The sequence below is a fragment of the Myotis nattereri genome (assembly GCF_964212035.1).
Source record: "Myotis nattereri genome assembly, chromosome: 3".
Lineage (NCBI taxonomy): Eukaryota > Metazoa > Chordata > Mammalia > Chiroptera > Vespertilionidae > Myotis > Myotis nattereri.
Window position 1 is genome coordinate 144,239,357 of NC_138077.1, and position 27,670 is coordinate 144,267,026.

General features: G+C 38.2%; 1 protein-coding gene across 1 annotated transcript in view; it reads left to right on the plus strand.

The window, feature by feature from the left end:
* The first annotated feature begins 2,866 nt into the window (after window positions 1–2,866).
* The window catches only part of ARHGAP29 (Rho GTPase activating protein 29), a 73,424-nt gene continuing 48,620 nt past the window's right edge, over window positions 2,867–27,670 (plus strand). The window contains exons 1-3 of the mRNA XM_081087741.1: window positions 2,867–3,101; window positions 8,419–8,655; window positions 24,001–24,135. Of these exons, the coding sequence (XP_080943867.1) occupies window positions 8,451–8,655; window positions 24,001–24,135 (340 nt within the window). The 5' untranslated portion in view covers window positions 2,867–3,101; window positions 8,419–8,450. The remainder of the gene's footprint in view (window positions 3,102–8,418; window positions 8,656–24,000; window positions 24,136–27,670) is intronic.

Below are 27,670 nucleotides of genomic sequence, written 5' to 3' on the forward strand. Positions count from 1 at the left end.
TTCTACAGTATATGTACAGATGATTTTATTTTTAAAAAATACTTTACTGTTTAATTATTAACCAAGAATTTTGGACATGCAGAAAGGTATCATTGTAATAACATGCTCTTCATACTTGTAACTTGTATGTGTGATATAACATTACTATAAACAAAATGCAAGTGGGGAGATTAATAATTTTTTTCAAATGTTTCCAAATGTCACTATCTTCCATATTAAGGAAGAAGAATGGAGATGACAGAAAATTAAAGTACTTTTTAAAACATTTAAGAGGAAGATTGGGATTGAGAAACCTTACTTATAATTTAACCACCTAGTGTTCATTGAAGACCCACTCTGTGTCACATCCTATGCACAATAGTTGTCTGTTTTGAGGTGGTTTAGAGGTAGATTTAGTGGGAAGGGTTTTGAAAGTAACCCAGAGCAGCTCAGAGGGGCAGATTTTCCTCCATAACCTCCCTGAGAGTTGCCCTGCCACTACCTTCCTTGGCCTTCAGAATCCTCTCCTCTCTCCGCATTGGTGTCCTTCAGTTTAGTCATCAGTGGTTTCCATGGTGAGTGTCCATGGTGCATCCCTTTCCTCCAAACATTTGGATGTTAGGTATCTCCATTATCTCCAGTGCTCTAGATCTTAGGTACGGCTAGGTTAAAGGCTTAATGGGTATGTTTTAAAAAATTAAGTCTATGAAATAATTGTAGAGGCCAGGTAATCAAGGAGCCTGGGTTTTCATATTTATCTCTTTCAGATAACAACCTAGGGGCCTAATAGGCTTCATGTCGCTAGAATTGTGTGTGAGAAGTGTCCTTCTTCCATTTCCCTGTCATTGGGCAGTCTCTATCTGCATCATTTCTCTTTGTCTCTCTTTTTGTTCTTTCTCCATCTTATTTTCTCTTTCTCCGCCTCCACTTGTCTCTGCATCTTTCTTGGTCTTCTTTCCCTGTCTTTTTCACCTCTCCACAACTGTTTCTTGCCTTCTCACATCTTTCTTTTTCTTTCACTAATTTTTCTCTTCCTCCCACCTGTGTGTTCCTTTCTCTTGTCACACCACTACCTCCATCCCACATACCTTTTCTCCCCTTCAGGACCTTGTTAAAGACATTGTCTGTGACATTGCCAGTTCTACATTAATAAGGAAAACAATCCTCTCTATTGAGAGGAATAGTGGATAGATAACACAAAATAATATATTTAAAAATAAATGTAAGGGGGTGTTTCAGGTTGAGTGACTTTCTCATTTTGCTTCCTGAAAATCTTAATTATCATTTAATCAGGGTTGCACTGCTCCCCTACCCCACTCTCCCTTTGGCCTGGGATCTCCTGATATCTCTCCTCTGAAGAGTTAGTTTCAGTTCAGGGCATTATCAGTTTCCATGGTGAGAGTCCATGGTGCATTTTTCTTTTTAAGTGTAGTTAGAAAGATAGTTGTTTTTGAGGTTTCCCGAGTATCTGTGACATGTCCTTGGTACTGTTGTGTTTGGGGTTTGCAGAGGTAAATTTGTGTGGGTTGAGTAAAAATTTAGTGTGGAGCTAAAGCAACCAAGGAGCTCAGCATTTTCATATACATCTTTCCCAAGTAGCACTTGCTGGACCAAATTTGCTTTATTTCCCCAGCATTGTTTGTTGTATAAGAGTTCAAAGATATGAAAGATGTTCCTCATCTCTTTGTCAATGAGTATTTTCTCCCTCTCTCTTTACTTCACTTGTTCACTCTATCATGCTCACTTCCTTTTTCAGATGTCTCTGTAACTAGGTAGTCTTTACTTTCTCATTCTTATTTTCTTTTTCTGCCTTCACCTGTTTCTGCTTTATTTGGTTTTTCCTCTCCCTGTGCCTGCAGCCCTATTTGTTTCTATTTCTCTTCCTCACACTCTTGTCTTTTTCTGCTTTCTCCTATGTGTGATAATTTTTCTCTCTGCCTCCACTACTATCCAGCCACCCTCCCCATATGCCCTTGGTGTCTCCATTTCTCTGAATGTTCCAGCACTATGGTAAATGACATTGCTTGTTCCAGTGAGTAGTATGATATGGAAGCTTATGTGCTTTCAGCCCCTGCTGCTTTCTTTTTTATCTTTCGAAGACATTTTTCTTATTTTGAGTGAGTTTGAGAGTGCAGTTGAAAAAAGTAATATTGCTCTAAGTCAGCGATTTTCAACCAGTGTGTGCTGTGGCATACTAGTGTGCCGCAAGAATTTTAAAAACATGCAATACCTATTTTAGTCAGAGGAACTGAACTCTTTTCCCTTAGGTTGTCAAATAAAATAATGACAACAGCCAACACAATAATAGCCATCTGGTGTGAATGAATAAAAATTATACCTGTTTTTTAAGCACATTGGCAAAAAATATATATTTTTGGTGTGCCACAAAATTTTAGTAGTTTGTGTGCCATGATATTAAAAAAAAAAAAAAGGTTGAAAATCACTGTTCCAAGTGGAAAGATTTCCCCTACAGAGGGCACAGTGGTTTTGAGGAAGTTCGTTCTTCTGAAAAGGAGCTGAGCCCCAGACCGGTGTTACACTTTACTTGTGTGGCGTCCTGCTTTTTGTTTTTGTTTTCTTAAAGGAGTTGGAGGGGGAGAAACAAGGTGGTCAAAAGAAGTACCTCCTAAGAAATGTAGACTGCTCCCCTTGAGAAACTCCCACTAGCCAGATCTAGGCCTCAGGTGACCGGTTCCGAAGGTTCGCTCCTCCTCGCGTGCCGTAAGCCCTCGGTGTCTCCAGTACGGAGTGTCGGACACGTGCGGTGCGGTTGGGGACGGTCTGCGGGTTTGGGTGCTGACAGCCAGCGTCCAGTGCGCGAGAGCTGGGCGCCGAGCCCCGCCCCTCAGGGGTACTGACCAATGGGATTCGCTCGAGAGGGCGGGGCGAGTCCGGCGGGAGGAGCAAAGCCGGGGCGGGTGGTGGCGGCGGCCAGCACGGTGGTTGGTGGTGGTGGTTGGTGGTGGTTGGTGGTGGTGGCTGCACGGGCGGCGGTGACTTGGCCGAGGTCCGCGGGTCTTGGGAGATGAGGACGCCGAGCTCCAGCCCTCGCCGGCGTCGTCGCCGGCGGCCGTGAGTGTTGGGCGGGCGTCCGCCTCCGGGACACGGGATGGAGCGCCGCGGTGAGTTTTGGGCGGTGGCTGCCTCTCGAGGCTGGGGTCACTCACGGCGGCCGCCCGCGAGCAGCCGTCCGGGGTCCCGGCGGCCCACAGGGTGGCCCCGAGCGGAGGCCCTGCTGTCTGCGTGGGAGACGGGGCCGGAGTCCTCGGGGCTCCTGGCTCTTCGGGGAGGGGTCGGGCCGTGGGGAGGGGCGCGCGGCTCCTGGGGCGTTGGAGCCGGAGGGCGCGCGGTGGCCCCGAGCGGATGGTGACGACGCTCCTGGAAGTAAACTCGGCAGGTCCCACGTCCGCATCCTGTTCTAAGGGCGCTCGGCATTAAGTTCCTAATTCTCACGGCAGGTCCGAGATGACTTCACTCGTTTTTCACACGGAAAACGGGTTAAAAACTGCCGGAATATTCGGACTCGTCATTGGCGGAGTGCGGATTTCAGCCCCGTTTTGGCAGTTTTGCTTCAGAATGTGTGCTCGTGACCGTTACGCAGTCTGGTCTCTGGTCTTGCTTTCCCTGAGCTCGTCCGGCTCCCACCTGCCCGGACAGCAGCCTCACTTCTACGGGGTCTCATTCCTGAGATGGTTAGGATTTTCGTGGGGCATTGTTCAACTCGTCTGTCTTTGGGTCGAGGAGGGGTGTTTCGTTCTGTCTCCGTGATTTTTCCCCATTCCGTTGTGGATGTGTTTGGGGCTTGGCGGTATTTTTGGTTTTTGTTTTTTAAAATTTCTTTTTAAGGATGAGCTCAAGTCTGGGACTTTTCCAGCTGGAGCACTAGTGCTAAGGAGCCTCGCGTCCCCATGTTAATCTTTTTTTTTTTTTTTTTTTAAACTGTCTTTCTCAAGAAGAAATTGGCCTCATACCTTTTCCGAGGGCAGGACTGTTCGCTGGTAAAGGAGGGAGCTGCGTGCCCCTTCCCCTTCTCCAGCTGTCTTGGTGAGGATAGTTCGTGTCCCTCACTATCAATGTTCACCGCCCTTTTTGCTCCATTTCCCACTCTGTTTTTAAATCCCGGGGTGGAGAACGTGCTCTTTGGCTCTGGGTAGTTTGAGCTGGTCAAGGCAGAGCCCTGCCTGCCAAGAATGCTAGACATTCTGGAGGCGGGAGAGGTTGTGCAGCTTCCTCTTTTTCAAACGTGCTGGGTTCCAATTGCACAGGAATGAAGTGTATGTGCATTGCATTGCATGCTTTTCTTTAAAATTGCAGTTATTTGCATATTATTGCTAAAACTTTTGACATACTCCTATTTTCTTTTTGTGGAGAGTGCCTTTTAAAAATAGAATTAAAGACTTCTAGAATGAATATTTCTGATTTACTTAGAATTTTAAAGTTAAATTCTTACCAAATCAGAAATTGTGCTGAAATAGCAGATTTCTGAAATAACTGGCCGTGTGTGTGTGTGTGTGTGTGTGTGTGTGTGTGTGTGTGTGTTTCCCTGAGGTAGAAAGAGTAAGATGGGAACTATTAAGTACAGATATTTGGGGCAATTTTATACCTCAGTCAGCCCACTGCCTAAAATGAAAATACTTCTAAAATGATACACTGCAAAGGTTGAGGGGGAATATTGGGCATCTGACATTAACACAGACTACTGACGTCTTGGAAAAAACACATTCCAGGGTCCTGGAAGTTAGCGTTCACATTTCTAATGCAAATTACTTAGAATTTAGAACATGATAGTGATTTTGCACAGTTGTTTTCTGTTTGGTACAAAGTTCTTTGAGAAGTGGATATAACACGTTTTTAATCTTGATGGTTTGGAGTTTAAAGCGATGCATTTAAGGAGAGTTTCACATATTTTGCTCAGCAATGTATTTGCACAGTCCAGCTTCACTAGGAAGTGATTGAGTAGGTTTCCATGAAGTCAGTTACGTTTCTGGAATTGTTCCTAGTTCTATATTTCTTGCTCACAGTCTTCAGATATATTGTAGTGAAGGCACATCTTGTTTATTACTTGTGTTAAAAAATTATCTCCCACAACAAAGCACTGCTAACAGTTATTGAGTCTTCATGATGAGACAGACACTGTGCTAAGTGTTTTCCATATTATTACCTCATTTAATTAAATTACCAGTTGCAATTAGTTACCAACTACATTTTATGTTATAACAACTAGAGGGTGTTCAGTTTAGGACATTGGAAAGTAGTGTGGATGATCTTGGAAAGTGTATATCCACCAAACTTTCTCATTATCATAGTTCAATTTTATGAAAGCTTGAATTAACTTTGTTATTTAAAATTTTTTCACCTGTAATTTTTTTCAGTTTGAAATATGAAAAGTAGTAAAGTATGTATAACAAAATTAGTATATTACTCACCATAATGCTGACTGGAGGTAGGGTATAACCATTTTAATCTTCCTTTCCCCGTGGTTGTTTTTTGTTTATAGAATTTCTTAGTCTTGACTAAAAATGTTTAAGCAGTTTAAAAACATTTTACAACTTTGGGTTACTAATATGACACTTGTTTAAAGTAAATTTTGTTATTGTTGAGATAAGTAAATTGTTTTATTTAGAACTTTTGATATGTCTTTAATTTTTATAACCACCCTTTTACCAATGACAACAACCAGTTCTCTAATTTATTAAACTAAAAGCTATCAAAATTAATCAGAATGACTTGATTAAATAAGCTGCAAAAGTGATGTTAGGTTAATAGTCTTCTCAATTAGTGATGTCTAAAAGAACTGCCAAAATAAGGCACTTAAGTGTTTTGGGTTTCTTGTTATTGGGAAGACTTAATAAAAGTGCTTTAAAAATTGTCCTACATTCATTTTAGAAATTACACACTTAAGGGTTAATGTTAGATAGGTTGGAAAATAGTTTAAGTGTAGAAATTACATTCTCAGAAATAATTTGAGATTAAAAAGGTTATTCAGTAAAGGAACTTTAAAAACTATAAAAGAAATATTAGGACCCTTTAATAATCGGAGGTAGAGAAACAGTCATAGAAATCCAACTTTGATTTCCGTTGTATATAATCTTGCCTTTATTCAATTTTATATGCTTGGAGTTTTTTTGTTTGTTTTGTTTTGGGGTTTGTTTTTTTAAGGTACCGCTTTAGAGACAAATTTTTAAAAACCATTGATATTTTCCAATTAAAACTGCAGCAATCTGGAGTTAACTATTTTTGCATCTATAAAAATTATTTAAAACTTTATAAATTATAAGCTTATTTTCATTCTGCAAATAGTTATATTTCATCCCTCATATGCCACATACTGTGCTGTGAACAGAAAACAAATGATTAGCAAACAGATGTGGTGTTGATTTCCTTGAGATTATCATCTAGATAGGAAAGTTCATGAAAAGTATAAGATACTGTAAAGTGTCTCTATAGGAGATTCTGCTCTAGTTTGGTGGTGGTGGTGGTGATTATGGGGGCAGGGGTGGTCCAGGAAGGTTTCTTTGAGGAAGTGATCTTTGAGCTGAGATTAGAATGAGTAAACAAAGGGTAAGGAATAGTCCGGCAAATGGAACTGTATAGAGTAGAGATTGGATACTGAGTCGAACAGTTAGAGTTTTTTAAAGTTGTAGGGTCATGGACCCATTATGAGTGTGAAACCAATTTGGTGGGTTGCAAGCAGCATTTTAAAAAATGAGTGGAGTAGAATAGAGATCATCTGAGTATATCGCCTGGCTCCTGCTTTCTGTATACACATAGCACCACATAAAAACATAACATGCTTCATGTGTATACTGGCCCGTAATATAAAATTATTTTTTGCTGTGGGTCACAGTAAACAAACACTGTTGGAAGAATGAGAAGCAAGTGTGTGTGGCAGGAGTGTTGAGAGTGTTGACTAGGAATCTTGACTCCAGAGGACATTGCAGAGGTACTTAGGACCCATACGTATCTCATGCTGAGTCTTGTAGTGCATGATAGTTCCTTACTCATACTTTGGAAGAGTTTTGAGCAGAGACATGACATGATGAGATTCATGTTTTGAAAAGTATGCTCAACACTTTGGAGTGGGAAAAGAATGATGTAGACAGATCCTTAGGAAATTAGTGGCAGTAGCTCAGACAAAAAATGATAGTAATTCACCTAGAGTGGTAGTAGAGATAGAAGTGGATAATTTAAAAATAGATTAGGAAGAAAAATATAGTTAAGTGAGGTATAGGGAAGAGTAAACGATACAATAATATATCTTACACGTGACCTGGAAATGAATATAATATAAAACTTGTGTAAATTTTACAGAAGTCCCTAGTAGTTCTTCCGTTTTGAAAGTATCCAAATATTCAAGCCAAAGTATTTGAAAAATGTTTTAATGATGATGCTTGAGATAATTTAATTCCACAAGTCATTTCCTTTTTGGTTCCAAGAGATACAAACAAAATTAGGACTTTTTTCTTCTGGAAAGGTAAAATGAAAACATGAATTAGAAAAAAAGAGTTTTATTGAGTTCCGATTATGTGCTAGGATTAGGTGTTTTATCATATGAGGTCTTTTTAAAAATATATATTTTTATTGATTTTTAGAGGGAGAGATAAAAGGAAAAATCAAGCGCTGCCTCCTGCGTGTCCCCTACCTGGGATAGAGCATGCAACCCGGGCATGTGGGCATGTGTCCTGACCAGGAATTGAACCAGCAACCCCTTGGTGCATGGGACGATGCCCAACCAACTGAGCCACACTGGCCAGGGCATTATATGAAGTCTTTTAATTTTGTGTTTCCTTTTAGTCCTAAAACACATAGCCTGTAAGCAAATTGTACAGGTAACACATTTAGAAAGAAAGGCTAGTAATCATCTCTTTACTTTGGGAATAACATCCTGACAATACCTACCTCATGAGATTATAAGAATTAAAAGACAATGGTATAGAAGCATCCATGCAACACATAGAGGGATTTTGAAAACAGGTGTTTATTTTTTCAAAACTCATATTTCATCTTTATTTTTGAAGGTGATGTCATGGAGGGAGAATGTGTCCTACTAAATGACACTTCAGGATAACTTTTAAAAATTACAAAAATTCTATACCAGGCGTTAAGAGCATGGCTTTAGATGAGAAGGCAGATCTGGGTTTAAATACCAGTTCATCATATCACCTAAGAGCGAAGATAAATTATTTAATCTCCAAACCTCAGGTTCTTTAACATGTGAAATGAAGATGATAGTATTTTGCATATCATATAGTTGTCAAGATTACTGGCGCTTAACAAATAGAAGCTACTACTATCAGTAGTTGTAGAGTGCAGTGTTTGTGGTGGTTGGTTTTAATGGAATACTGAGGTGGGCTATGGGCTATTTGTGAAAACCTAGAAGAATGTTCCCCCTGGTTGATGTGGTATTTGTGTTTCTCTCTTTTTTCTCACCCCTTTAAGGATTTCAGTTTTTCTGACTGATATATGAAAGGATGATTGCTCACAAACAGAAAAAGACAAAGAAAAAACATGTTTTGTCATCAGGCCAGCTCTCTACTGATGTTACAACTTCTGAAATGGGGCTCAAGTCTGTAAGTTCCAACTCCGTTTTTGATCCGGATTACATCAAGGAGTTGGTGAATGATATCAGGAAGTTCTCCCATATGCTATTGTATTTGAAAGAAGCTATTCTTTCAGGTTTGTCAACTATTTTCTCTTAGCATACTTACTGGATAGTTTGTAAAATTTTAAATGTCAGCCTAGTTACAGATAAGTGTGTACACAGTGGTAGAAATAGAGTATTCTTCTATAATTATTATAGCCCCCCCTCCTTAAATGTTTGATGTTTACAGTGTAAACTATTTTATAATCAGATATAGTGCACTGCATTATAGGAATTTTGGTAATTGTGAGGGAATAAGAATACAAAGAACAAAAATAGGTCTTGGGTTCTTAATGGTTGGGCCCACTTGACATAGGAAATTTTAGATCATTGGATTTTTCACCTTCTTAATAGTAACAGTACATTGATTGGTCTTTAATAAGCAAACTTATGTTTATCATTTACATTGTTGATACTTCTGCCTAGATTTGGTTTCCTATTGTTCCTAAAATCTGATCTAAAAGTCACTGCATTTGAGTGAAACTTTTTTCTCAAACTTAATTCTGTTTTGCTGTTCTTCAGTTTGCTTCTTCAATTAAGGGAGAATCAAAAATTTATTCTCTATCTAGTTAGATATGAATAATAGAGCACCAGACTTGATTTTTCCGAGAAAAAGAGCTATACGCATCTTTCAACTTTTAGTGCCTCTTTGGTATACAAATTTGATGGCAGCGATAATAAAGATATAGCTTCTGTTCTTCTTTGACAAGTAGCACCTAATTTCTATGTTTGTAAATGGTTTGTTTGGATGTGGAAAATAAAGATACCTAGTGTTACTTATATGAGACCTCCAGGTATATCACAGACATTTGTAAGATTCCAATAAATATTATCTGTGTATATAAGTTAAATATTTATTTTCTGATAAACAGAAACTAAAGCCATACCTTTTTTTAAATATTGCCTTAAGAGTGTATCCTAACTCTAATTTTTCAGGTTGAAATGCCCAAAATAAGTGCACTTGAATTATAACCCCAAAATTTTAGTATTTGAATTTTCTTTAAAATAACAATTACATAAGTCATTCTTTTGAGACTATATGTGTGTGTATGTGTATATGTGTATATATTTTTATTACTTTTAATTTGTTAGTAGACAGTTGAGAGATTAGGAAGAAAGAGGATTAAAAGCTGATCCTAAGTGCAAAAAGAGAAAAATGGTAATATGTATAAGATAGCCAAAGGAGACTACCCCTTGAGATAAATGTATGTGTGTGAAAATATACTTTTCATGGAAATTTAATATTAACCTATAAGGTTATTATCCTTCTAATAAGAAAATTAGTACTTCAGAATTTAAATACTCAATTATATTACTGATAATAAAAAAGCTTGCCATTTATGGCTGGTAAGTTACTTGAAAAATGTAAAATCAACCTTTTGGATAACCAACTCATTAGTAAGCAATGGTCAGAGAATTTTCATTATTTACCTTTGGATTGATTTTAATGCTTGGTTCTTCAATCAGAGTTAAAAGGATATATATATGCCATTTCAGAATAAATCTTGGGTTTGACAAGAATTTGTGTTTTTCTGCCTTGGGATCATTACTATCAAAATCTGGAAACATACTATTTAGTTTATTTGAGTTGATAGAACCTTTTTTGTCTGTTTTCCTTAAACAAGGGAGTTCCTATACTAATAAAAGCATAATATGCTAATCCAGACCGGATAGACTGGATGTCTTCTGGACGTCCTTCCAGACAAAGCCACGGTGGTGGGGGCCGAGGCAGAGGTGGTTAGGGTCAATCAAGCTGGCAGGGGAGAGTGGTTAGGGTCGATCAGACTGGCAGGTAGTGGTGGTTAGGGGCAATCAGGAAGGCAGAGGGGTTAGGGGTGATTAGGCAGGCAGCAGAGTGGTTAGGGGCAATCAGGTAGGCAGGCAGGGTTAGTGGTTAGGAGCCAGCGGTCCTGGATTGTGAGAGGGATGCCCGACTGCCGGTTTAGGGATCAGGCCTAAACCAGCAGTCAGACATCCCCCTAGGGGTCCCGGATTGGAGAGGGTGCAGGCTGGGCTGAGGGACCCCCTCCTCCCCCCCACCCCCCTACCCCCCACCCCCATGCATGAATTTCGTACACCAGGCCTCTAGTGTATAACATAAATTAACCTCATTATAAATAATAAGAACTACATAATGTGCTTGCTTTTAATATTGGTCATGGTTTTCAGCCTGTTAGAGTATCAGACTATTCTTTATCTAATAAAATTATTCCAAGAAATATAATCTTCAGGAAAGCAAGTAAAACATTTAAATTCTATAGCTCTTTAGGGTGATATTATTATGTATTTCTCTATACATAGACTAGACATAGACCATTCTTTTGTATTCTGGGTATTGAAAAATATCCCTAGACTTCTGCTATTCTTTAGTACCATCATAGCTGTAAATTATGGCCAGACAGCAAAGAGCTATTTCACTGTTTTTCTTTTGCAGTGAGGGAGCCTTGTCAGTGGCCTTGCCAATATTTTGTCTTTGCCTCCTTAAGAGGAAGGATGGCAAATTTTTGTCATTGTTTATGACCTTTTAATTCATATCAGATGGCTGTTAAACAGCTAAAAATTTAGCTTTTAAGAACATAGAATGTAGGTATATAGTTAAATCAACTTTTGGTGTCATTTGAATGCCATATTCTTTATATACTTTACTTGTCCTGAGGCAGTGATGTGCAGGCCACTTGACTATTGCTTCAGGTGTTCAATCATATTGTTGAGGCTAGACTTTACCTTTTACAGAGTACTTTTATGTACAAACAGTATTGAGTCACACAGTCCCCACAAAGACAGGTACTTTTAGCCCCATTTCACAGATGAGTTTTATGTATAGGTGATTTCATCAACTCCTTGATGCTGGTAAATAGTGGTTTCGTTTGGAATCCAGAGATCCCCAATGCAGAATGATATTTCTTTCCATTCTGTCTAACCTGCTTCACATGGCAGGCACTCTGTAGAAATACTGTTCAGTTTTCATATTTCATTAGCCAATTCTGTTTTCACTGGGGATTATCTAGGTCTGCACTATCCAATATGGTAGCCTTTAGACATGTGACTACTTAACTTTAATTAAGTAAATTTAATTAAAATAAAGAATTTAGCTTCTCAGTTGCCGTGGCCACATTTCAAATGCTTTTTAGCCTCAGCATTTTGGACAGTGAAGTTATAAAAATTTCCGTCATTGCAGAAATTTTTATTGAACAGTGCTGATACAGACATTTGGTCTTCATCAGTCTTGAGAAATTGAGATGCATTCTTGTTCTATAAATATTTTTTTATTTCTATTAAAAGGAAACCTAGAAAATTGTTATGGGAGCAAATTTGAGAAAAATTTACATAGAAATAGGCACTCGGGGTCTGTTTGGATTCTTCTTCCTTAAGTTGCCTTTAGAGCAGCGGTTCTCAACCTGTGGGTCGCGACCCCTTTGGCGGGCAAACGACCCTTTCACAGGGGTCGCCTAAGACCATCCTGTATATCAGATATTTACATTACGATTCATAACAGTAGCAACATTACAGTTATGAAGTAGCAATGAAAATAATTTTATGGTTGGGTAACAATATGAGGAACTGTATTTAAAGGGCCAGAAGGTTGAGAACCACTGCTTTAGACGGCGTAGTTTTCATGCCTTTCTTTGATTTGAACAAGCAGATCAATTTCCAGCCAGGTTATACAACTTGGTTGAATAAGTAGTACGAGATGACAGAAAGAGTTCTGGAAAGAAAACACATGATTTAGGTTCTAGGCCTAGGTTTTTTACTGACTAGTTTTGGAATATGGCTTAAGTCATTTAATGATTTTTTTAAGAATGAAGTGCTTATAACAGATGCTATCATTTTTATAATTCTGTGATTCAAAATTTGATTGGAGTTGGAGATTCTACATTGTTTTGAATATTGACAGTTTATGGCTGAAGAAGACAGCTAAGTATTTGTTTTCAAAGTATATAATGCATTTTAGAGGGCATCCACATCCTACTATTCTATAGGATTTTTAAAATGTGAATTTTATGATAATTATTTTAAGTTGATATTTATGAAAATTTTCCAAGTGTGAATGTAAAGCTCATATTGCAGTAGTTGTTGAAGAAATGATTAAGAAAATAGGTTTTTACCAAAGAGCCCTGTGTCCCTTAGCAGGGTTAAAATATGTTTGCAGTTTGCCTCTACTGTTTTTATTTACAAATAAAAATAGCATAATGTGGGAGTTCAGAGGACTGTGAAAACACTTTCTTTGATAGGGTAAGTGATAGAGTTGTTAATTCTTTCTGTCCACTACTTATTTCCAGGAGGAGGTTTCCCGTAGTCTTATACAAGTAGCAGATGTGGAATTCCAAGTTTAGATCTCTATCCTGTGTTATTAAGGTGCATTATGAGTAATTACAGGGGAAAATTTTGCATCTTATGTTAAATGCTGAAGGCACTGAATTAAATAAACATACATCCTCTGTGTTTAAACATAACATCACAGATTAATATATGTGCTGTGTACCCTAGCCGGGTTGGCTCAGTGTATAGAGCATCAGCCTGTGGACTGAAAGGTCCTGGGTTCAATTCTGGTCAAAGGCACATAATTTGGTTGCATGTTCCTCCTGGCCTGGGCTCTGGTCAGGGCATGTGCAGGAGGCAACCAGTCGATGTGTTTCTCTCACATCGCTATTTCTCTCTGTCTTTCCCTCTCTCCCTGTCTCCTCCACTCTCTCTCTCAAAATCTATGGAAAAGGAGTGAGGATTAAAATACACACACACACACACACACACACACATGCACAGTGTAAGCACCAATTCAGGTTTATGGTGTTGCCCCTGAGGAATAATGTGTTATGAATTCCAAAGAACAGATTCATAAATCTAATTTATACAGTAATCTTAAACTGTTTTTGTAACACATCTCTCCATTCCCAGGTGGAACACAAAATTTGGGAATTTGAAAAGTGCAAGGCTTTTTAATTGGGCTAGAAAGAATAGTTCAGATTATATAATTTTTCTGGTACTTAGTGCTTGGAAGTTTCCATTGTCATTATAAAATATTAGAGGCCCAGTGCACAAATTCGTGCATGGGTGGGGACCCTAGGCCCGGCTGCTGATCAGGGCCGATCAGGGCCTGCTGGACGGGGGGAGGGACTGCGGGCTGGTTGGGGGTGCGGGAGGTTGGCACTGACCCCAAGGAGGGAGCCATATGTCAGCCCCCATATGTCAGCCCCCCTGTGAAAGGGACCGCATCTGCTGCCACTCACCCCTGGTTCCCCATCCTATTCCGGGGCCCGGAGGCCCTGGCAGGGTCGGGAGAGGAGGCGACGGTCCTCGGTCGTGGGCCGGGCGCAGAAGGAACAGACACTGGCGCCCCGTGTGGTTCCCTGCCTCTCCTCCTCCTCCTTCCCTCACCACTGTGCCACCATCATGGTGGGCAGGCGGCAGGCTGATCAGGGCTTGCCAGCCAGGGGGAGGGACGGGGCGCGGGAGGCTGGCTGCCGGCCCCAAGGAGGGAGCCGGCCCTCACCCCCAACCCCCATGGGAAAGGGGCCACATCTGCCACCACCCACCCCTAGTTCCCCGTCCCAGCCCAGGGCCAAAGGCCCCAGTGGGATCAGGAGAGGAGGCGACGGTCACCTGGCCAGGCACAGAAGGAACTAATGCCGCCGGCTGGCCACGGGAGTTGGCTTGGGCGCGCACTGACCACCAGGGTCAGCTTCTACATTGAGCATCTGCTCCCTGGTGGTCAGTGCGCATCATAGCAACTGGTCGGCCAGTTGTTCCAGTCGTTCTGGTCGTTCGATCCTAAAGGTCACTTAGGCTTTTATATATATATATATATATATATATATATATATATATATAGATATAGATATTTGAAGGTCAGCAGTTTAATATTTCTTATAGTATATTGATTATATGATACTATTTGTAAAATGTATTTTAATAAAAGTTTAGTATTGTGAAAATGGTGTCTTGTTTTTCAGTTTTGTTTTTAAATAGGCTAGAAAGGGAGGTAAAGCTATCATCAGTTTCAGATAAAGTAATTCTCTAACTTTTAAAAAGTGCTTTCTAATTTAAGAGTGTATCACTTTTATTTTGTAAAAACATAACTGATCTCATAAATGATAGCTTCTAATGAATTCTAGATCCTAAATTTGACAGAACTACTGTATAGTTAGAAGAGAGAGATGTTAACTTTCTAGAGCAAATTTTATTGAACAAAAAGATTAAACAACAAATTTAATACCATTAAATAATACGTTTTGTTGAAAGAGGGAAGTTCTGCATAAATTTCCCAAATCTTAATTGAAATACTGTCTTATGGGTTAACCCATTTTCCCCATGGTGAATATATAGGAGGATGTGTAAATTTATTTCAGACAACTTTCAATGAGTGTTAATTTGACTATTGATGATGATACTTAATTTTTGGCCCCTATAGTATACCAGAAATTTTGTGAAATATTAGATACATTAAGTTGCAAGTCTTAGACATGCCCTTCTGTTGTGTTCTTTTAGAAGTAAACCTCTCAAGAAGTGATTTCTAATGGGTATAATTTAGGATTGGTTAATGTGAATGGTAATGGGTTATATTTTAGTGCCTAGAAAATATGGATTGAATCTTTGAGGAATGAAGTATGAAATACAGGTAACTCATTCATTACACATGTGCCAGCTCTTAGGAAATTACTGTCCTCTTCTGTACTTGCCTAGAATGGTTTACTTCACACCACTTAAAATAGTAACTGGCATATTTGATTAGAAGTTAAAGCCTATTAAGTTACAGATTGTAGAGTATTATCATTAACTATAACTTCTTTAACCATGTTGATATATATTATAGTGATTAAGAGCACAAATTCTAGAGCTGGAATGCTTAAGGTGGACTCCTCATTCTGCCACTGGGCAAATTACTTATCTTCTCTGTGCCTCAGTTTCTACATGTGTTCAAAGGAGTTAATAGTACCTTTCTCATTGGGTTGTTGTGAAGATTAAGTGATTTCACAAAAATAAAGCTCTTAGAATAAGTGTTTTAAAATGTCAGCTGTTATTTTTACAATCCCCAAGAGGCTGGATAAAGAAGGTGCTGTTCATGCTTCACTTTTATCCTGTAAATTCAGAAGTCATTACAGCAAAAAAGGGAGTTTCCTAGTGATAAGTTCTGAAACATTTTTTCCTCCTTGTTGTTTTCATTGCTTTCCCAGAGAGGTTAAGCTGAATTAACAAGACTGATTTTAAAAATTGTCAGGTTTTTTTTTAAACCAAGGAAAACACCATGGATATTTACTTAAGTATTTCCATGAAGTGTTTGCAATATAAACACTGTGGTATTGTGTTAATACATGAGAACCAAAAAATGGAGCTGGCTAATCTGTTTTCACTTGATAAGCTGAATGAAGCCGAAAATAAATGGCATAAATGAGTGAGACAAATTAAAATTCAGATTGCCATATTACTGGGATGGTAGGTAAACAAACAAACATTGGAATACTGGAGTTTTACTATTCTGGATAACTAGTGTTAAGATTTTGGTTGAACATTATTATATTTGCATATATAATACCTTTGTGTAGTATAAATTAAATTTCATTACATTGACAATGTGGCCACTATGAAATTTAAAAATTAATTTGTATTTATTTATAGGATTAAATTAAATACTATAATTTAATTTTATTGGCATAGAAATATTTTTATAAAGTATATCTTTAATTATGATTTTATTCCTAAGTAATTTACTAATTTAGATTTTATATACAAAATGAAATTAATACTTAACTTTAATGTCTCATTTTTATTAGCCAAATTACTGTGGGACCTTGGTATATAAGTTTGTAATTGAATGTAATTCTATGTGAGGCAAATCTGTTTTCAAAGGTATTTAGTTTGAATGGCTTACAGATTTAATAGAAATAATAGATGTTTATATTAAGACTATAAAGCAGTTTTGTTTCTGCTAATTTATTTGATATTCACAGCTTTTTTAAAATTTTTTACGGCAACTAGGGCAGACGTTCTTACTAGTTCCATTTTACTGATGATTAATCTGAGATCAGAGAAGCGAAGAGTTTTGTATAAGGTTATTTCAAGGAAGTGTGTGGCAGATCAAGCATTGGAACCCATATTTCTTGATCTAAATCTATTGTTTTCTACCATACCAATTAGTCACTTAACCTTTCTTCTGTACTGGGGAAGAATAGTTACTGCCTTGTGCTTTGCTCATTGCTACCATTGTCTGGGCTTGGTGGGGTGCGGGAATATTTAGTGTTGCTGAAGGAGCTACTTAAACTCCTTAAAACTTTTTGTAAAAGTTAACTTTCAGCTTAAGAGGCCTTTTGCCTCATAAAAAGAATTTGAGGTAGCTTTATTCTTTTATAAGGGAAAAGAACATTTGCTAAAAAATAAAAAAATCTCAGCTGAAGTATTATCAGGATATAGTGATGTGCTAGTAGTTGATGCTTCTACTAAAAAATATAGGAAAGTTTATGAATCTTGTAATTAACATTTTCTCTGGTTGTCATGTTCATTTTTGTTGATTATTTGGCTTCAGAAGTGTATTCAATCATAGGAAATTGGAATTATTTATTGGGTAATATGAAGTACTTCTGAAAATAACCCAGTTACTGTTTTTTAGTATTTTAATTTGAAACAACTTCAATATGTGTTTATAAGGGCTTCCTTGTAGGAATAAAGGAACTTTAACTGATAGTTATTGGGATATTTGCAGTGCCTTTTGAGAAGAATCATAGCATAGAATTTCAGTGTTAAAAATTACTGACGATCCCAAAGAGTTTTTGTTGATGTGGCTTGTATCTATTACTGTTTACTGTGTTAGAAATTAAAACTAAGAACATTGAAAAACATTTAATACTTTTGAAATATATTCATTTTAACATTTAATTTCCTTGACTCTGAAAAGACCAGAATTTATTACCTTGGTTTATTTAAGCATTTACACCATTAGTATTTTGTAGTTCTTGTTTAATATCCAACACTAATTTTGAATATTGATGTTTATATAACACTCAAATATCAAGCTTTTTTGGCCTGAGACCCCAAAATAAGGCAACGTATTTTTACAGTATCTTCTAAGTATATTGGTAGTTGTAGCTTTTATTATGAAACATCTGAGTAGGGGATAGAAATGATCATCTTTTTTAAGCTAACAGGTTTCATAAGGAATCCAATACAACTTTATAACACTAGATAATCACTAAATACTGGTTTTGATAAGTAGGCAGAATTATTGCCATAAATTAGAGTTTCATTTAGTTATAGGCCAAACAAAGAATAGATTTTGCAGCACAAAATAGGGAAAAGAATGTAATTGTTATTTCTTACAACTAGTCAAATATTACTGTTTTCCACAGACTTCTTTTATTTCAAAGCTACTAGGTTTAATTTCAGACCTAACCTGTGTTACTAACCTGTTTCTACTGCTGCATAAACTAGTAATAAGAATAATGGTAAGCATTTATGGAGGCTTATTATGTTCCACCCACTTATGTGTTTTAACTGATTTAATTCAACCAACCCTATGAAGTAGCGACCATTATCTTCTTTTTATCGGTGAGAAAACTGAGGCACACAGGAGGCTAAGTAAATAGATCAGGGTCCCTCAGTCACAGAGTTGGAATTCTGATTCAGGCTATCTGGTTTGAGGCTATGCTTTTTTTCTTTTTTTAACCCCCATCGAAGGGTATGTTTATTTTTGTTGCTGTTTTGTTTTTTTGTGTGTGTTTTTTTGAGAGAGATAAACATTGATATGAGAAAGAAACATTGATTGGTTGCCTCCCTTGAACCTGCTTTTAACCAACCACTAAGCTATATTGCCTCAACTAAGTAAACCAACTGAAATAACACCCACAATAATAAAACAGAGAAAATAGATATTGATAATTTATTTAATGAAGATAGTTAATAACTTAATTATGCAGCTAGCTTCATATACTCATTTCCCTAGGAATTAAAAAATATGCAAATAAAATTTTAGTTATAAAATAATATATATTTATGGAAAAATTTTAATAGTACATAAAATTTCTTTTTTTTTAATTAAATCTTTATTGTTCAGATTATTACATTTGTTCTTCTTTTTTCCCCCCATAACTCCCCTCCTCCCAGTTCCTGCCCCACCCTCCGCCCTCACTCCCCACCCACTGTCCTCATCCATAGGTGCACGATTTTTGTCCAGTCTCTTCCCACATCTCCCACACCCCTTTCCCCCCCAAGAATAGTCAGTCCATTCCCTTTCTATGTCCCTGATTCTATTATGATCACCAGATTATTTGTTCACTTGATTCTTAGATTCACTTGTTGATAGATGCATGTTTGTTTTTCATAATTTGTATCTTTACCTTTTTCTTCTTCTTCCTCTTCTTAAAGGATACCTTTCAGCATTTCATATAATACTGGTTTGGTGGTGATGAACTCCTTTAGCTTTTCCTTATCTGTGAAGCTCTTTATCTGACCTTCAGTTCTGAATGATAGCTTTGCTGGATAAAGTAATCTTGGTTGTAGGTTCTTGGTATTCATCACTTTGAATATTTCTTGCCACTCCCTTCTGGCCTGCAAAGTTTCTGTTGAGAAATCAGCTGACAGTCGTATGGGTATTCCCTTGTAGGTAACTGAGTTTCTTTCTCTTGCTGCTTTTAAGATTCTCTCTTTGTCTTTTGCTCTTGGCATTTTAATGATGATGTGTCTTGGTGTGGTCCTCTTTGGATTCCTTTTGTTTGGGGTTCTCTGCACTTCCTGGACCTGTAAGTCTATTTCTTTGCCCGTTTACATTTCATTTTCAATAGACTTTATTTTTAAAATAGTTTTAGATGCACAGAAAAATTGAGAAGATAGTAGAGTTTCCATATGTTCTTATACCCAGTGTCTCCTATTAACATCTTACATTAGTATGGCACATCTGTTAATGAACCAATATTTGGTTTAGTGCTACATTATTAGTGAAAGTCCTTAGTTTATTCAAATTTCCATAAATTTTCCCTATTGTCTCTTTCAGTATCCTATCACATTATAGTTGGGCCCTCTTTGGTCATGACAGTTTCTCAAATATCTTCATTTTGATGATCTTGACTGTTTAAGGAATGTGGACTAGGTATTTTGTAGGATGCACCTTGATTAGAATTTGTCTGATGTTTTCTCATGATTAGTCTGGGGTTATGAGATATTGGGAGGAAGGAAGATAACAGATGTAAAGTGCCATTTTTATCACATATCAAGTGTACTTACTATGAACATGATTTATTACTGTTGATGTTGACCATGATCACTCATCTTAAGTAGTACTCTACTTTTTTCCAAACTCTACTCTTTAAAGGAAGTCACTATGCGTATGCTTCACCTTTTTGAGGATAAAACATCTACATTAATTATTGGGAATTCTTCTGTACAAGAGACTATTTCTTCTGTTTCATTTATTCAGTCATTTATTTGTGTCAGTATGGACTCATGGAACTTTAGACTCTGGTATTATAATCTAGTACTACTTTATTCATTAGTTGCTCAAATTATTCCACCTTTAGCCATTGGTAGCTCTTTCAGTTGGCTCCTGTGCATACCTCTTCAATATGAGGATCTGTTTCTTTCAAGCTCTTACTTTCTAGTATTACAAGATGTTCCTAACTTACCTTATGTATTTACTGCCCCAGACTGAAAATCAGCCAGTATTTCAAAGGAGCTCTGGTTCCTGTTATTGGAGAATGGTATTAGAAACTAAGCTCAGGGTGCTAGGTGTATTCGTTATTTCTGTAGTATCACTTCTTTTAGGTCCTCTCAGGTGACAGCAAAGAAATGTGTGTATACTAACCTACATACTAATACATATTTCAAAGTATTTCTCTATGTAGCCACCTATATCTGTGTTAAGCTAAACACGAATTTGTACTCAAATATCCAACTCTAATCCATCACCACACATATCATTATAGCTTCCTCACCCTGCTTAATTGTAAATTTCCACTCCAACAGTGAGATACCTGGCTTCCACCATCCATCATCCATTTACTCAATTGTTGACTTCCAGTATACATGTATAGCATTATCATAATTGTTAACCTGAACCTTCATTGAAAACACTTTATCAGCCAGAATATAGTACTTATGTGCTTTTCTATGCCTTTAGTCTGAGAGACTTTATTCATTTCCAAGAGTACTTAGGCCAGCATCTGATTCCCTGTATTTTATTTTTTCTATCAAAATGTGTTGGTTGAATTAGTCAGATTTTCTCTTGAAGACATTGTTCTCTCTGCTTCCATTATTACCTGAACTATTTTTCTGTGCCTTCTCTTAGAATATTCTTCACCTTAATATACACAGCTCCCAGCCTTGTCTGCTCTTCTTATCCTACCTATTTCTTCCTCTCTTTCCTTTGTTGTTAGTCCTCGTCCAAGGATATTTTTTCCATTGATTTTTAGAAAGAGTGGGAGGGAGGCAGAGGGAAGGAGGAGGGAGAGAAAGAGAGTGAGGGGATTGGGGGGGGGGGAGAGGGAGAGAGAGAGAGAGAGAGAGAGAGATAGAGAGAGAGATGTAAGAGAGGCACATCAATTGGTTACCTCCTGCACACACCCCGACCAGGGTGGGGGATCGAACCTACAACTCAGGTATGTGCCCTTGTCTGGGAATCGAACCTGAGACCCTTCGGTGCTCAGACTGGCACTTTAACCATTGAGACACACCAGCCAGGCCATATTTCTCTCTCTTGATAAAGCATTATTAATGAATTGAATATTTGATGGATGATGTTAGAATATCTTGTTTTTTATCCTATATACAGTTTTTCTTTCTAGTGATTATCTTTTAACATTTCAGGAAAAATTTAATTGTATAATTATAATATGACACTTAAAAAAACATTTTTTTATTTGTTTTTTTAAGCTATTTAAGTAGGGAAGCAGTATAACATTAAGAGTGTGGCTCATTTGGTTGGGTATCATCCCATGTACCAAAGATTGCTGGTTTGACTTCTGGTCAGGGTACATGCCAGGGTTGTGGGCTCCATTCCCTGCAGGAAGCACTAATAGATGTTTCTACCTCTCTCCTTAAAAAATCAATTAAAAAAAATGACCTTTAAAAAACTGTGGCTTCAACCATTATACATACTAGAGGCCCGGTGCACAAAAATTTGTGCACTTGGGGGGGAGGGGAGGGTCCCTCAGCCCGGCCTGTGCCCTCTCGCAGTCTGGGACCCCTCGGGGGATAATGACCTGCTGGCTTAGGCCTGCTCCCGGGTGGCAGAGGGCAGGCCCAATCCCTAGGTGCAGCCCCTGGTTGGGCTCAGAGCAGGGCTGATTGGGGAGTTGGGGCACCGCCCCCTGTCATGCACAGAGAAGGGCGGATTGGGAGGTTGCGATGCCACCCTCAGTCATGCTCAGGGTAGGGCCGATTGGGGGGTTGGGGCACCACCCCCTGTCACACTCAAGGCAGGGTCTATGGGGAGGTTGCGGCGCCACCCCCTGTCATGCACAGAGCAGGGCCAATCAGGGGGTTGGGGTGCTGCCCCCTGTCACTCACAGAGCAGGGCCCATCAGGGGGGGTGGGGCTCCGTACCCTGTCATGCACAGAGCAGGGCCGATAAGGGGGTTGGGGAGCTCCCCCCTGTCACGCACAGAGCAGGGCTGATCAGGGGGTTGAGGATCTCCCCTCTGTCACTCACAGAGTAGGGCTGATAGGGGAGTTGGGGCACCGCGCCCTGTCACACACAGAGCAGGGCGGATCAGGGGGTTGGGGTGCCGCCCCCTGTCACACTCAGGGCAGTGCCAATGGGGAGGTTATGGCTCTACCCCATCACACACAGCAGGGCCCGTGGGGGGCGGTTGGGGCGTCGCCCTCTATCACCCACAGAGCAGGGCTGATCAGGGGGTTGGGGCACCTTCCCCGGTCACGAACAGAGCAGGGCCGATAGGGAGGTTGTGGCCCCGCCCCCTGTCACACACAGAGCCGCAGGGTGATCAGGGGGTTTGGGTGCTGCCCCCTGTCACGCTGATCCCGGTGCTGGGAGGCCTCTCGGCTCCGCTGATCCTGGTGCTTGGAGGCATATTACCCTTTTACTATATAGGATAGAGGCTTGGTGCATGAGTGGGGGCCAGCTGGTTTGCCCTGGTTTGCCGGCATGACAGGATGATGGCTGTTTGCAGCTGGTCATACACCCTTCAGGATGGGGGTCCCCACTGGGGTGCCTGGCCAGTCTGGGTGAGGGGCTGTGGGCTGTTTTCAGGCTGGCGGGTGACTGAAGCTCTCAGCTGCTCTTTTTTTCTTTTTTTTGTTTTTTATTCTGGGCCAGCTTTAGCTCTGAGGCTTGGCTCCAGCTCTTAGGCCTCCGCTGCTGAAAGCAGGTATCTGGTTTGTTTGGGTTCTATAATCGAAACACTGTTTAAACTCCAGCTCTGAGATCCCGGCTGGCTGAAAGCAGGTTTCTGGGGTTTTGTTTAGCTTCTATATTTGTAACAATGTTTCAAACTGCAAGCTCAGAGGCCGGCAGCGGCAGGCGGGGAACGTTGGAGTCCTCCGTCACTGAAGCAAGCAAGCCTCATGTTCGCTTCAAGCTGCCTGGCTGCTGGCCGCCATCTTGGCTGGCAGTTATTTTGCATATTGCCCTGATTAGCCAATGGGAAGGGTAGCGGACGTACACCAATTACCATGTTTCTCTTTTATTAGATAGGATGATTTAAATTGTTTTTACAGTCTAGTAACATGGTGAACTTAAGTGTGCCTCAATTTTCTCATCTGTGTAATAGAGATTTTAGGAAGCACTTAATAAGTGCTATTATAAAACACTAGAGCTCTGTAAGGTTGCAGAAAGGAAAATTACCTCAGAGTATTGTATTTAAGTTGGTTGTCTTTTTGAAACTTTTGAGGATTACTTCAGGGGTTTTAAGTGTTACAGGGTGATTTTACTTTTTGGTTTGCCTGGAATGGTGACCTAGGAATATGCCTATAAGTGCTGTCATGACTATGAGTAGCACCCCTGTTTTCACTGACTAGAATATTCTGGTTTGAATGATAAATTGTATGTTCTTAAATATTGGTTAATATCTCACAAACTCTCGTACCATATATATTAAAAATTATATTAGAATAAAAACACAGAGACAGGAAAAATGGTACCGTATAAAGTTTCCTTAAGGGAAATCTGGAGAGCATATTTTAGGCAGAGAAAACTGAAAATTGACCATAACTGTGAGAGCCTTGAAATCCTTAATGAAAAAAATGATTAAAATATTTTGAAGGCTATATGTATAAATTATATATAATTGCAATGGTGAGGAAAGAAGGAAAATATTTGTAGGCAAAAATTGTGGAACCAATGCTTCTACTTGAAATATGCTTCAGAATGATTTTTCATACTTTAGATTCCTGAAACTTGGTTTTGGAATAAAATTTAATTTTTTTCTTTTTTTTTGAAGACTGTTTTAAAGAAGTCATTCATATACGTCTGGATGAACTTCTCCGAGTTTTAAAGTCTGTAATGAATAAACATCAGAACCTCAATTCTGTTGATCTTCAGAATGCTGCAGAAATGCTTACTGCAAAAGTAAAAGGTAAGAAAGATTATTAAAAGTGGGTTAGTGAGGGCAAAAAAAAATCCAAGGGATACATTTTCATTCATAATCACTACAGAGCCATCTCCTCTCGTGACAATTGTATGATGTGTATTAATAGGGATTATGTTATGTACTTCTATATTTAATATTCCCACTGTCATACCTAAAACTCTTTCTCTTAAAACAAAAACTTTTTTGGCAGAAAGCACTTTAAAAATACTAGCATAAACTACACAAATGATGTTTAAAATGTTTGAGTTTTTAAAGTGTCCATATTCTTTTGAAGTAGGCTATTAGTATACCAAACATCCTTGTTGTGTGAGGACAATTGGTGCTAGAAAAGTTATCGTAACTAAACTTAAACTAGGGAACCAAATGGAGAAAGGGAAGACTTAATTTGGACATTATGTAAAGTGTAAGGGGTGTGTGTGTGTGTGTGTGTGTGTGTGTGTGTATGTGAGAAAAGCATGTGCTAAAAGAATCAAGAATTGGGACATTATCCTCTGATTAAATGACTTGCTGCCTCAAAGTAGTAGAATTTGTTAATCTGGGCTGAAGTACATAAGAAGGATTGAGAGTGAAGGGAGTACTGGAGAAGAAATGAGACTGGAGGCACAGAGTTAATTTAGGAGATTGTTAGAAGTAATGAGCTAGATGAGGATTAACAGTCTGATCTACGTCAAAAGCTGGAATGTGGCAAAGCACAATTATGGATGTTACAGAAGAGGGGATGGATGTTGATTTGATGAAATATGCCACAGGTTGAATATTAGGGGTTAAGTTGGAATTTGGAGTTGAAGATATGGACTTGAGAGGAGTTGTTGATATTTAAGTGGTGATGGAAGAGGATTATACCAGCTCAGTGTGTGCAGAATAAATATTGGACTGAGTATGAGATCCCAGAGACAGAAGATAGAGGAACCAGAGGAACACCTAAGAAGTAAGGAGATGATCTGGAGAAAGGTGTCATGAAATTTAAAAGTGCAAGGTCCTAAGAAGTGATCTTCAGTGTTAAGTGTCACTGATAGGTAATGTGAATCCAAGTAAAGTAACTATAAAAAGCGACTCCCTGTGGATTGAATAAGGAAAGGAAAGCCTAGGCTTTATTGTGGAGCAGAATTACCTGTCCTGCCTCTCAAAGGCCAAGTAGGCATTAACTCGGCGAGAAGGTAGTGTTGGAGACTGATAGAAGGCTCTTGTACAAGAACTCTGGATGTTGAAGAATGTGATATATACCTGGTGAACACCGTAATATCTAGAGAGGGCAAATGGCAAGTGTCAAGGGATGAGGCAGGAAGAGCAAAAACATCTTTTCAATAAAACAGTCTATACAGTACTTAAGAACTGCCTCCTCTACTTTTGACATAGACCTGTCCTGTTTGTGTGGTTCTCTTTTTTCTGTATTTCAAGTACTGGGGGAAAAAAGTAAATAGATAACTTCTGTTGTGGCTTTTAAAAATTTGCTTAATAACCACATTTGTTTTTAAATAGACTGTTTATAAGTGCCATTTAACTTAACTTAGATAGGGAAATTTGTGTCTATAGATAGTATAATTTCCATGCTTGGAAATAGCAACCACAGTTCATTCAATTGTTGTCAGTGGCTATTGTGTGCAGCCAGGATGTCCTGGGGAAGGAGTGTGCTTGTGCATGGTTGGTGTCCACATTCCAGAAACAGACTTGAAGAAAGTGGCCTCTCAGCTGCCTTGAAGATCTTTTTTTTTTTTTTTTTTTTTTTTTTTGGTGGTAAAGCAGTCTTTTGAATATTATTTCCCATTATGACTGTCTTTACCCTTGGGATTATTGTTAGGATTTTACTTTTGTGTTTGATGAAATTTAAAAGAATACTTTGTTGGGAAACTTATTCTGATTCAATAGGATTCCATGAAACTAGAGACTAGGAAACTTTAAAAATTATGTTGTATTTGGTATTTGTTTTTAAATAACCCCCCCCCCCCCACACACACACACACACACTCTTATTCTTGAGGTCATCTAAAAATATATTTGATACCTCAAATGAAAAATATTCAATGACCTAAACAAATTGAGATCAAATCAGAGCCTATTTAATTCTTTCTTTTGATGACGGTTTAGTTTTCCAACCCTGGACAGTCATGGGGGAGATAGAAACCATTTTTGAATGTCTGTTTTGTGTCAGTCTAAGTGTTTTTCATAAGCTTTCTACGTTAATATTTTAAAAAATATGTAAGGCACATTTTTATTTCTATTTTAAAAAGAAGAACAGGAAGGAAAACTATTGTATCAGAAAGTGTCAGGAATGTGGAACATATCTTGCCATAACCCCCTGATTACATTTAGAAAACCACTATGACCTACCTTGCTTTGGAGATGTTAACTGTACAATGCATTTTGCAAATATATCAAACTGTTAAAAAAATCACATATAAATACTGAACCACTTTAGAATAAGAGAGGTATAATCTTGTTTGTGTTACTGCAGGTTTGAATACATGAAATCCCTCCACTTCTAAGTATAATAAGTGAAAAATTAAATCTGACTCCTCTTATTTTGTATATTAAATGTGAAATTTACCTCTTATTAACTTTAAAAGAAAAATCCTTAGCTTTTCCCCATTCATTCTAGTAGTGATTTGTATTTCCTGTGTCTCCTCCTGTTTCCAAACAGGAAGTTCAGTCTGATGAAATATTTGGAATATGATAAGAGAGATAGACACAGCTTATTTTTGAAGTAAAGACATCTTCAGCATGCAGTAATTGATTATGTACTTATGTATTTGTATTTTCATTAGTATTTACAATTATTTTGGTCTCATTTGTAATGTAAATTAAAACTCATTTGTAATATGAATTTTTCATGATCTGTGCTTGGCCTATATTTAAAATTTGGCAAATGAAAAAGAAAAATAAGCTTTACTAACATATCTAAAATTAGAGAAGCCTCATGTTTTCTTTCTGTTTTGAAAAATTAATTTTTAATAGGCAATTTATTTACACCAGGAGTGGGGAACTTATTTCTGCCAAGGGCCATTTGGATATTAATAACATCATTCCCGGGCCATACAAAATTATCATCTTAAAAATTAACCTGCTATATTTCGTCAAACATTTAATTCAGCCCTAATGCCTTGGCAGGGCCACATCAAATGATTTTTCAGGCCTTATGCGGCCCTCAGGCCGGATGTTTCTCACGCTGATTTACACAGTTGATAATGGAAATACTGTAAAAGAGTATTTAATGGTGAAGTTTTCTACCTCAGATACTTAGCCACCCATTCTTTTCCCTAGATAAGCAACAGTTATTAGTTTTTTGTGTATCTTATTATGCATATGTAAGCAAATACAATAGGTTTTCTTTTTTATCCTCCTTTTTGCACAAATCATAGCATTCTGCTCCTTGCTTATTATTCTGTTATTTATACATAAAGGGTCTCTTTACTCTTTTGTTGTTATTTGTTTTATTTTTTCAAAGCTACATGATAATCCATTATATTGATGTACTGTAATTTATTTCACCAATTACTAATAGATGTTTGGATTGTTTTCAATT